General features: G+C 33.1%; 2 protein-coding genes across 2 annotated transcripts; one reads left to right on the top strand and one right to left on the bottom strand.

Annotated features, from left to right (window-relative positions):
- Window positions 1-64: 64 nt before the first annotated feature.
- LOC135135255 (uncharacterized) lies at window positions 65-791 on the bottom strand. The gene is made up of 2 exons (XM_064064282.1): window positions 619-791; window positions 65-567 (listed from the first exon to the last, which is right to left on the bottom strand). The coding sequence occupies exons 1-2, from the start codon at window positions 696-698 to the stop codon at window positions 120-122; spliced, it is 528 nt and encodes a 175-aa protein (XP_063920352.1). The 5' UTR covers window positions 699-791; the 3' UTR covers window positions 65-119.
- Window positions 792-827: 36 nt separating this feature from the next.
- On the top strand, window positions 828-4,488 carry LOC135135250 (endoplasmic reticulum mannosyl-oligosaccharide 1,2-alpha-mannosidase-like). Its single transcript, XM_064064274.1, has 7 exons — window positions 828-1,073; window positions 1,137-1,629; window positions 1,677-1,825; window positions 1,879-2,067; window positions 2,124-2,311; window positions 2,356-2,647; window positions 2,694-4,488. Exons 1-7 carry the CDS (start codon window positions 996-998, stop codon window positions 3,051-3,053), a joined length of 1,749 nt encoding a protein of 582 aa, XP_063920344.1. The 5' UTR covers window positions 828-995; the 3' UTR covers window positions 3,054-4,488.
- Window positions 4,489-12,035: the final 7,547 nt, after the last annotated feature.

Here is a 12,035-nt window from a genome sequence, read left to right as displayed (position 1 = left end):
TGCGTTTAGGTTTAGGTAATGCTGAACTCGCCACTGACCAATCCTAACCCTAACATTTCCCGCATTTTTGTTAAGTTAAAAAACTGTCTTTATTAAGTAAAAAACCTACAGCTAATTTATTAGTTTTTTATAACTTTTCCTCTAATTATTTTCACTTCATCCACTGGTCTGTCATTTTTATCCGTTTCCACTAAACCTACTCTCTTTACAACATTCATCCCCGCCTGGATCCTTCCAAAAATAGCATGTTTTCCGTCCAACCATTGTGTAGGGGCCAAAGTAATAAAAAACTGTGAGCCATTCGTATCAGGTCCAGAATTGGCCATGGACAAAATCCCCGCCCCACTATGTTTCAGCTCTGGATGTATTTCATCCTTAAACGTTTGTCCGTAAATTGAAAGCCCTCCTTTACCCGTACCTGTGGGATCTCCACCCTGTATCATAAAGTCCCTTATCACTCTGTGAAATATTGTGTTGTTATAATAACCTCGCCTCGTTAATTCTGCAAAGTTTCTACAAGTTTGTGGGGCGTGTTTCCAGTACAGCTCAATGGTAATTTCTCCCATTCTGTAACAATACTTTCCAAATATACGGAACACCAAAAAAGTACCGACTTACGTTGTTTCAAAGGCCACGCATGGTGGCTGCCACATTTTGTCTGGAATTCCAGACTGATTCATACCTTGTACGGCCAACATCGTGGAATAATTTAGTATTTCTAATTTTTGTGTTTACAGTTTCGGCGATTTATTAGGTTAGGTAGGATTCTCGAGATGCGCTCTAGTTACTTTTGAAACTTAATTTTACGTTGATACTGAATGTTGACATGTGACAGCTGACGCACGAATTAAAATTTTGACACAACATTTTAATTTTTCTAATTTTGTGATGTGTTGTTGAACTTGATAACTTTAATTATTCTCGTCCGGTACGAGTATTTGTCTAGTGAGTACCCAATGTTTAAAATTATGCAGATGTCTTAAAACCCCGTAAAAATGGACCATGTAACCCTTGACGTTTCTGGTGGTAGTGAAAACATCCATGATAAAAGAAGAAGCAAAAGCTTGAAAAGGGTAAATTAAACACGCAGCGGTAGTGAATTATATGTATTAATAAAATTGTTTTCGTCATTTTAGCACTGGAACGAACTTTCTAAATGTCAGAGAAATTGTATTTACACAGTGGTTATTGTGTTGACGTTAACTGTATTTTATTTGGTGTCCACGGAGTCAGACAAGACACAGTTAAGTAGTATGACTGAAATTGTGAGTGATAGCAGAAAAGAAGTGTTAAGTAATATTAGAAATGACCCCAGAGACGTCGATACAATCTTCAACGAAATGGAGCATGGGGGACAGGTCCTCGAAGAGCCTGCAGGTGTTGAAATTGAAAACAATAGAAATCAGGTTCTTTTGCCCCCGAAAATTTTAAAGAAATTTACTGGGCCTACAACACCACGACAGGAAGCAGTTGTAAAAGCATTTAAGCATGCATGGCAGGGATATAAGCAATTTGCATGGGGTCATGACCATTTAAAGCCAATCACTGAAGGATACAATGATTGGTTTGGGCTTGGATTAACTATAATAGATTCAATAGACACAATTTATATTATGGGGCTAACGAAAGGTAGCAGCTATATTTAAAATTTTCATAGTAATGAAATATTTTTATAGAATATAATGAAGCAAGAGACTGGGTTGAAAAACATCTACATTTTGATGTGAACAGAGATGTGAATTTGTTTGAAGTAACAATCAGAGTTCTAGGGGGTCTACTCAGTATTTATCATTTGACTCAGGACAAGATGTTTCTTACCAAAGCTGTGAGTGTCAAGATTTTTTAGCAAGAACTAGTCTAGTCTGATTTTTTTTCTAGGTTGATTTAGCTGATCGATTACTGCCAAGTTTTGAATCAGAATCAGGAATTCCATATTCTGATGTTAATTTATTTACAAGAAAAGCACATGCACCAAAGTGGTCTCCCGACAGTAGTACATCGGAAGTGACTACAATACAGCTGGAGTTTAGAGATTTAAGTAGGGCCACGGGAAACCCTAAATATGAAGTAGGTTATCTTTCTTTAACAAAAATCCATCCATTGTAAAAATTATTCAATTGTAGAATGTGGTTTCTAAAGTCTCACAACACATTCACACTTTAGAAAAGAAAGATGGGTTAGTTCCTATTTTTATAAATGCAAACACGGGTCAGTTTAGATCTTATGCCACCATCACATTGGGAGCTAGAGGTGATAGTTATTATGAATATTTACTCAAACAGTGGTTACAAACAGGCAAAACAATTGATTAGTAAGTTGTCTATTTTTAAACAACACATTTTAATTTTAAAACAGTTTAAGAGATGATTATGTCACAAGTATAACAGGAGTTGAGAAAAATTTGGTACGAAGAACAGTTCCTAATGGTTTTCTCTTCATTGGGGAATTGCTTGTTGGTGGTAAAGATTTTAAACCAAAGATGGACCATCTTACTTGTTACTTACCTGGTACCTTGGCCCTCGGTGTCCACAATGGTCTTCCAGATAGTCATATGAAATTAGCAGAAGAATTACTTACAACATGTTATCAGACCTATGCTCAACAGCCTACGTTCTTAGCGCCTGAAATTACTTATTTCAATATTCAAGTAATTACACATTGAGTGTTTATAGTTTCTACATGTTTTGTTTTAGGGTGAAAACTCTAATGATATTTATGTGAAGAATAATGATGCTCATAATTTACTTCGGCCTGAGTATATAGAAAGTCTTTGGTACGTGTACCAATTTACGAGCAACAAGACTTACCAGGATTGGGGTTGGCAAATTTTCCAAGGGTTTGAAAATTACACAAAGGTTAAAAATGGTTATACTTCCATCGGAAATGTGAAAAATCCGCTAAATGTAAGACCGAAAGATATGATGGAGTCGTTCTTTCTGAGTGAAACGTTGAAGTATTTGTATTTGTTGTTCAGTGATGATCCAAAGTTGTTAGATTTGGACACATATGTTATTAATTCAGAAGCACATCCTTTACCCATATACACGTCGTGACTTTTCTTATTAGAAATAAATGCGTCTAGTCGATTTTCAAAAATTTATTTTTTTTGTCACATTTTTGTAATTTTAAATTGGTGCTTTTATTTTAAGTGATGTTCACTTTGTAATACTCAGGTGGACCATATTTTAGTTATCCACTAATATTTCAAATTTCTGAGAAAAAATAGTTTTTGATAACACATGAATTGTATTTTCAGTGCTTTAAAACCCGTTATTTAGTCATTTCCTGAAAGTGCATGTTCTTATATGTAACGTATGATTTTGTACAAAGATTGAAAAAAGTAAAATTTTATATGACTTTTTCATTTTCCAGATCAATCATTTAAAATTGCTTTAGTCGGATCTTTGCTGCTTAATATCATAGTTTTTACTTATAAAAAGTCTTTATGACTTAGAACATATCAAAGCCCTTCCAGATCTCATTCACAATAACGTTTTAAAACACCTGCAAATTTTCAACCAAGTGGACTACAAACGCTATTTTTTCTCACACTAAACGTTTTTGATAATATTACCGTGAGTTATATTACGTGGAATACCTGAATAATGCTAGTGATAAAATGTTCGGTTTTATAACATTCACTGTAAAATTTCATTGTCGCTTCATATATCGTTCGCTTTTATTGTCAGAGAAAATTTAGGTAGGCCAGTATCTTTTAATTATAAGAACGAAAACCCTGCTTCATTTATTTATTTTTTCTTAAATGTATGCAAGTACTTAAAATCATTTTTATACTGAATTACACTTTTATAATGTGAAATTAAATGGGTTATGTGTCTAGGAGTAGGCAGATACATTGAAAATAGTGGAAAATGACTATGTGGGTTTCATTAGTGATTCAATTAATTCTTTAACACTTAAAGACTGAGGGAGGCTTTCTTTTTTGTAAAATGCCAACAGAGATTATAAATTTTACGTTTTAATGTTGAAAAATAAGCATGTCAGTGCTTCTTAGTGTCTGAACACTTTTTACACGCTGTGGAGATTATAATTATGCCGATGCTCTCTAAGAAGCGCTGATGTTTTGTTATATATTTTTTTTCGTGTGCAGTTGTAATATTTTGTTTTTGTATACGGCGTTTGATAAAGGGATCGAAAATCCAGATGAATGTGAATATAACAAATAGTTAATTGTTGTAAATTGTGTTATTTAGTTATAATTAGACCAAAAAATATTAATTTCACTGTTGATGATACAATAGCGATTTAAATTTAGAAGTGCACGCTTGTAGGTATACAATCGTTATCGGAAGATTGTCCGTGCTTGGTAAACTGCTGATCATTTGTAGCGACTCTATTCCATTTACAAACATTTCAATTCATTGTAGCATTTAAAATGAAATTTACGTCTAATGAACACTTATTTTTTATAAGTGAGTAAATCTATTTCACACTGTAGAAAGGAGGAAAATAGACATTTTTACTCACTATTAGTTTCTTTTGTTACCTTGACTACTAAGTTGGTTATAACAGGTCAGTCTTACTTAAGTTAGTTAGAATTTCAGAAGCTTCACCCACTTGTGCAAATTCGTAACTTCGGATACGTATGTTTATGATTTAGGTGACGACACATAAACATTTGTTACATCATTTTCATGTTTTTATTTTTTCGTAGACTATTATAAATATGTCGATAAAATGTCGTCTTCATGAACGTTAAAAAACTGGATTCGCTTCATTTCAGTCTACTTTTCAGAGTTATTGAATTTATAAATGGGTATCAAATATGTATATACATTTTGATTCATTCAACGTACGTAATACTTATTGTAATGCACCTGTGTGTTTTTAGAGTTCAAGGATGAAGAAACGGTCGATAAATATCGATTTATCAAACATTTTTGCGAAAACTTACTGTTCAGAATACTAATATTTTGAGGCAATGTCACTGAATTTATACTGGTAGGTACACTATTTCTGAGACATTCTGTATGAACAATCTTAAAAAAATACCACACAATATCGTCCTACAAGTAATATTGCACATGAAGGTGCATTTTTAGTGAACATGTATTTAATTTTTTTCACTATGTTCTTATGATTTTAGGGAAAGGTAAGGTACTAGGTATTATTTTCCACACTGGTTTGGTGAATACTTTCTATTTTTGTGTTGCGAGTGCAAACATGTGTTAAAATTTGTACGTAGAGTTTTGTTTGTAATTTCACTAAAGGGCATTTGTGAATCGCATTCGACGCCACTGTCCCCTTCAAAGAGTGTAACTAGTGTAACACCAGTTAATTAGCGATGTTCGAATATGAAAGTGAAACTTTGACAAATTCGTCAACACGTGTTATTTTTGTTTTATTGTTTGTAAATTCGCAGTTTAATTTAACTACAATAATGGAAATGTTCCCGTAAAACACGTGGAAGAAAATGAACCTTTTCTGGCTCAACTTATTTTAAGAACGATATAATATTTAAAATTTTGGAAGTTATTAATTATTATTATTCAATATATTACATTATAACTTCTTACTCGAGATTTAAACTAATCTTAAAGACTGATTCATTTTGAAAGTTGAAAATTGGCACCAGTTAAATTAATACCATCTTAGAGATTTAATTAATACATCATTTCTTACAGCTTGAATTTGAACATTTGGTGTCGACGTACGCTGAGCGTTTTCTGACATCATCTTATTTTGATTTCGATCGCACTGATTTCGAGATTATAACTTTTTTTAACACGTGACAGAAGCATAGTGACGACTCCGCGCCCAGATGTAGAGTTTTTCTGATTGTCACTGTTCATGTGAGTGTTTATCTGCCGCCGTGACCGTCTGTATGGAAAAATTTACATTTTTCAAAGATTGACTAATAAGCACCAAAAAATTCTTTGAAGTACATTTCGACGAACTAATTCAAAATACACAACTTGTCAAAGGTCCCGGATCAAGATTTTCGAAAAATTCCACAAAATCCAGTTCGAAAATATATTTTTTTAAATATCTCCAAAATAGTCGTTTTTCATTTCATCGATTCTGGAAAAATTGTTGGAATTTTAGAGGAAATGAAGTCAAAATCTACAAGAAAATGTCTTCGAAAATTTTCAAAGTGTGTTTCAAAAATGGGCAAAAATTCTATATGGAAGGGTATGGAAAAATTGACTACAATTCCCAAAAAAATCTTCGAAATACATTATGACCCCTGATTCAAAGTACATAACTTGTCCATCGTCCCGGATTAAGAGTTTTCGAAGAATTCGACAAAATTCGGTTCGAAAATGATTTTTTTGAAATATTTCCAAAATTGACGTTTTCATTTCATTCATTCTGGAAAAATTGTTGGAATTTTTGAGGAAATGAAGCCGAAAATAATTTCTACAAATCGAAGTCTACAAGAAAATATCTTTGAGTAACTTTCAAAGTGTACTTAAAAAATGGTTAAAAAAATTCATACGGGAGGGTATGGAAAAATTGATATTTAAAAAAAAATACAAAAAAAAAATTGTCCGAAATACATTTCGACCATCTGATACGAAAAAATAACTTGTTGGTCGCGGATCAAGATTTTCAAAAAATTCCGTAAAATTCGGTGTGCAAAGAATTTTTTTTAAATATCTCGAAAATTATCATTTTTCATTTCATCGATTCCGGTAAAATTCTTTAAAGTTTTGAAAAAATGAAGTTGAAATTTACTGGAAAACGCCTTAAGTACCTAATTTTTAAAGTGTGTTTCAAGAGTGGCCAAAATTTAATACGGGAGAGTACGGCAAAATTGGCATTTTTCAAAAAATGACAAAATATTCCCTGGCTGCTTCCTTTGCAAAATGGAAGTAAGCTTTATAAATCGTGTGGTAACCGCACGTTGCGTGTTGTAATTTCCTTTTTTTCTTTGTATATTTAAATGTGTCAAATTCCAATCGATTTGTAACTTTTAATTTCATTTTTGAAAACTGGAAAGTTTTTTGCAGCTGGGAAATAATGAACAGCCTTCCAGTGTATTTCAATGACGAATAAACGAATAAATAAGTTGTCCTCTATATTTTGAATCTTGATTTAGAGCACTGTTCCAACCTTGGGGTTGAACACTTTTTTGCATTTGAATGCATTCCGCCATTAATAAAAAACCACAAGGTACCACTATGTTGATGATTACAGTTCAAGGCCAAATTTGATTTTCTCGCGGATTTTGTAATTTAGTTAATTTTGGGCGGGATATTTGCATTATGATATGGCCTAAACTTATTTAGACAGAAATACTGTGATAACCCAAACATCCCGCCTAAAATTCAAAATTTGGCCTTGGTTGTAATCGTCTAACAAAATGGAACCCTACGTTGTGTTTTTGAAAAATGGCGGGATGCGTTCAGATGCAAATAGTGGACCCCAAGGTTGGAAAAGTACCGCTAAATAAAACACAAAATTTATGGAGGACACAAAATTATTTTTTTCACTAGCAGCCATGACGCATGCAAATGTCGACTCATTTAGAGGTAGCAAATTCAACTTTTGCGACCACCGGTTCAAAAAGAAAAATTGAGGTTATGTACGCAATGTTTGATGTGATTATTTCTTAAAAAATGAACAAATGTGTGCTACAAACATTACTTGAGTATACGCATGGTAGTTGGTAGACGGTAGAAGATAAAATGATTAACTCAGCGACAAGTATAAACGGTTTTCTTTGTGTTGAAGATTTAGATTAAGTTTGATTAGAAATCAAAACAAAATCATGTTGCGTCAAAAAATTGAACGTTTATTTTTTCAGTTTATTGTCTTATGGTTTCTACTAGTGAAAAAAATAGTATATTAACCACGGTTGCAAAGCCACTTCTAGACCTCGCGCTTCAGAGCCCTCGACGCTGCGCGTCTCGGGTTCTAATTTGCGCTCGGTCTAGAATGCTTGGCTCTGCAACCTTGGCTAATAATATACTATATTCCTCCACTGACAAAAAAAAATCGCTTCTCAGCTCCAAAAAAACTTATTGAATTCATTTTTAAATGAAATAAAATTAAACTTCTGAATCAATGCAAATATTTGAATATCACAAAACAAGGCAAACTCTGAAGTAAAGTAACTGGATGCAAATACACAAGTTATTACGAGCGTGTGGCGGCAAATTTAAAAACTATGCAGCGACAGTGGCACGTCGTCCAGACCGTTTCCCTGACTTATATACAAAGCCTGCATCCTTTGTGCAGATGGCACGATAAATCCCGCCAGCTCGACTAGGAATCGCACCCTCCGCTTCTGCCACGTATTTCGGTGTTATTTAACCTCAATTCCATTTAAAAGTTCAATTTCTATGACTCTGATTTTAAACTACAATTGAACAAGTGTCAAAGTTTCAAAAAGGGCAATAAACAACATTTAAATTCGCCATACAATCTTGTGAAATTTTAAACCACAAATAATTCGTATTTGATATTAAAATTGGACATTAGATAATTTATATGATGGAAACATTCATCCACAACATATTTACATAAAAAAAACTAGCAAAGATTTATATATAAAAAAAAACAATCTGGTGTGAAGTAAAATTTGTGCAAATAAAAATATTACGTAAAGTTAGAAACTGCAGAGCATGAAAGTTTACGTTCAATTTAAATTATACAACAAAGAAAATTACTGAAGTTAAAATTGTGAGATAGAGATTAATATTTGCCACACATTATCAACGATTCAAACAAAGAATTTATATGATGTTACATTATGCCATGATCTAAGTGATCGGTTACTTAAAACAATTTGTTTTGAGGGTTTGTATCGTGGACTGCTTATCCCAAACAAAACACAATAATTAAACACAAAATTCATCAGGCGTTGCGAGGAAAGCTCCTCGGTGATGTGATGATACAATGATAACTGCATAAGGAGAGAAATCTTTAATTCCCCCGTCCCTCAGTCCATGATATTATGAATTTTGTTAATTTAACTGCAGTAAATAAACTATCAGCAATCTTGTGTGAAGAATTGGGAAGTGTTATAATATTAGGCTTAAGTATTAGCATCCAGAAACGTTATTTATTTAAATAAATCTAATGTTTGTTAAATTGTGTTAGCACCAGTTAACGATTAAACTCCTAACATGAACTGTGAATTTACAAGCAATGAATAAAATTTACACGTGCTAGCGTCGGTCAAAAATTCACTTTTTTCCGATTAGAAAACCGCAAGAATTAGTTACGCGTGTTGGGGAAAACTGTGACGTCGTCGTCGTTACGATTAATTGTCGTTAAACAAAAGCTTCCTCTCTTTTATTAACTACCAAACCAACTAAACTTATCTTTTTACGATGCTCTCACACAGAGAACCATACCAACAATGATGCTTCCACCTCTCTACCAAGCCGCCATATTTTCCCCTACCAACCCTCTAACTAGAATTCCCTAGCGCGCTACCAACTATCCAAAAAACGTTAACGTGCACATGATTGCCTATGTTTAACGATTTTTTTAATTGAATTTTGTTTTTCAAATAAAAATTATTCAAATGTGATTTGGCGCCGCTGTTAATTTTTTTAGCGCGAAATTTTAATTCAGATTTGGTCACCACAATACCCTCGCACCGAAAGTCAAGTCTTGTCTTGCGTGAAATACATGAAACACGTGGCAAATATCAAGGCAGATTCATAAACCACAAAAACAGGATTGTTATTTTACAAAATTTAAATAGTTTTTTACTCAAAATGGTGACGTGACATCATCACATTGTTGGTGGGAGAATTTTGGCGTTTTGCTATCTATTGTATGTATGTACACGATATTCCTAACACACATATAAAATTTGATAACAATCGCTTCGGTAGTTTCGGCAATTGTCTGTCGAAACAAAATCGACACAGACAACAGACAGACAGACAGAAACGGGAAAGGTGTTTTTTCGTACTATTACAATGGTTCCTTAGCTTACGGTCGGGAAGTAAAAATCCACCAGTTGTTGAATTCAATTACAATAAAAATTGCTTATATATATGTTAGAAATGGAAAGAAACTGTAAGTAAAATGAAAAGAAAAACTTTAAATTATTACATACTACAATAAACCACTAAAACTGACGCTGGCGACGTTGCCAGTTGCATTTTCAAAGAAATTGCGGGTGTTGGTGGATTTTTGATTTTGGAATAACATATAGGTCCATAAAAGTACGTTTCTTTATTAAAAGTCCAGCACTGTAGCTTTGTGTCGGTAATATAAAATTTCATCTACTTATATTTGGATCTAGTAATACCTACCACGTTAATAGCGGGTGTTCAATTGAAAAATCACTCAGAGTAAGCGCTGGAACATCATTTAACAGAAACGGTATGTCTGTTCTTATAACATAACATATAACATACAACAGGTTATGTTTTTGCAAAATGGATGTTATAAGAACAGACATGCCGTTTGTGTCAAATGAAACTTCAACGCCTACTTTGTGATTTTTAAATTGAACACACTTACCGCCTATGTTACCGGGAGAAACTGTAACGGTGGTGGACTTCGTATTTTACACTTCAGGCCATTTCTACGTATGTATCCAGTTCCCAGTGTAAATTTTGAAAAATTGCTGGGTGTAAGGTGTTTTTTGATTTTGGGGGAAACACGGGGGAAAACTTGAGTAAGGTTAAAACGTTTTCTAATTCTTTTCAATGTCAAAGAACTTGATTGAACGTAATGATGTCCACAAATGATTTTTTTTTAAACAAAATACTCAAAGTTACCCGCTTAATTAATTAATTAATGCGCTTGTCGATAAAACGTCAAATCTCGTTGCTGTCAACCATATTGAACAAAAAAGCCATGCAGGGACCAGGACAGTGTAACCAACCTTACTTTTTATCCAAAGGACACATCGAAATGACCTGGACTTTACATCCAATATTTTTATTATTTTTATTTATTGAAACACCTTGCTAAATTTGGCAACGTTCATATTCCGACATTTTTTTTAACTAAAAGCCGTTCACAATCAACCGAAAGCTGCTAAATTTTAAGCAAAATCAACAGGTGGCAACATTTTCAACTCTAAGTATAGAAAAATGCAACAAAAGAGAAAGAGAATAAAATACCATAGTAAGATGTAGTGATCATACATGGAATATTTTATGTAAAAAAATTGAAGATTGAATTTATTTGAAAATTATAGCAATTTAAAATTTTTTATAAACACCGTATAGTAAGGCTCAATTTTATTGGCACTATAATAAAGCCCACGCCCCTGTTTATCTATCCATAGAATATTGTAATGATAGATTTACAAATAAGCCCACTGCGATTTTTTGTGAACCTTCGTGTCCTTAAAAAAATCAAGAAAATTGGAATTACGTGGCAACATCGCATCAAAATAAAAAAAAAATATCAAGCTTAAGAAGAAGCCAATCAGGCACGTAAATATATATAAATGTTCCATTTTAAAAACGAAGTTGTATATTGTGTCTCAAAAATAGAACGTTCTGTACAGTGGAATATAATGTTTGCTTATGCTCCTCAAAAAGCCGTACAATTCTAACTGCTAAATCTTTTTCTATTTCTAATAATAATAATTAATGAGATGCCAACGAGTGCGTATTATTGATCACCTGTATAGTTTTTTTTTATTTTTTAGAAATATAATGGTCAAAGTTCCACTTTTTACATTATCATTACTAGTGGCGCAGCATTTTTGAATAAACAAAATGTCAAATTTGACCAGTTTTGTTATTCGAGCGCCCATGATTTGAAGATAAATACATTTACAATAGAGAAAATTATCGTGCACTTTTGGGGAGCCGCAACTGTACATCAAGTGAATGTTCAAATCAGCGTTATATCTGTCTAGGTAAATCATTCTGTTTTGGCATGTACATGTGGTGGCTAAAGCTTCAAAATTTTGACAAATCAAGTATACGTTATTGTTGCGAATCCACTTTGTCGCTACGGTTTGTGTGCGATTTACAACACTGAACAGCATTATTAGAGGTATCCTATGCAACAGGTCGGAAGAAAAATTGTTGTTCTATTTAGAATTTCTTCAAATAATTTATTTTTTAGCATGGTCCTTCGTT

The sequence above is a fragment of the Zophobas morio genome, unplaced genomic scaffold, assembly GCF_036711695.1.
Source record: "Zophobas morio isolate AGI-343-1 ecotype UQ-CSIRO unplaced genomic scaffold, CSIRO_AGI_Zmor_V1 ptg000024l, whole genome shotgun sequence".
Classification (NCBI taxonomy): Eukaryota; Metazoa; Arthropoda; class Insecta; order Coleoptera; family Tenebrionidae; genus Zophobas; species Zophobas morio.
Note: the sequence above shows the minus strand (reverse complement) of the source record. Positions and strands in the feature narration are given on the sequence as shown.

Coding starts and splice junctions, on each gene's coding strand:
- LOC135135255 (XM_064064282.1), bottom strand. CDS start 698: ATGTTGGCCGTACAAGGTATGAATCAGTCTGGAATTCCAGACAAAATG. Junction 568..618: donor TGCGTGGCCTTTGAAACAAC/GTAAGTCGGTAC, acceptor GTATTGTTACAG/AATGGGAGAAATTACCATTG.
- LOC135135250 (XM_064064274.1), top strand. CDS start 996: ATGGACCATGTAACCCTTGACGTTTCTGGTGGTAGTGAAAACATCCAT. Junction 1,074..1,136: donor GAAGCAAAAGCTTGAAAAGG/GTAAATTAAACA, acceptor TCGTCATTTTAG/CACTGGAACGAACTTTCTAA. Junction 2,068..2,123: donor CGGGAAACCCTAAATATGAA/GTAGGTTATCTT, acceptor ATTCAATTGTAG/AATGTGGTTTCTAAAGTCTC.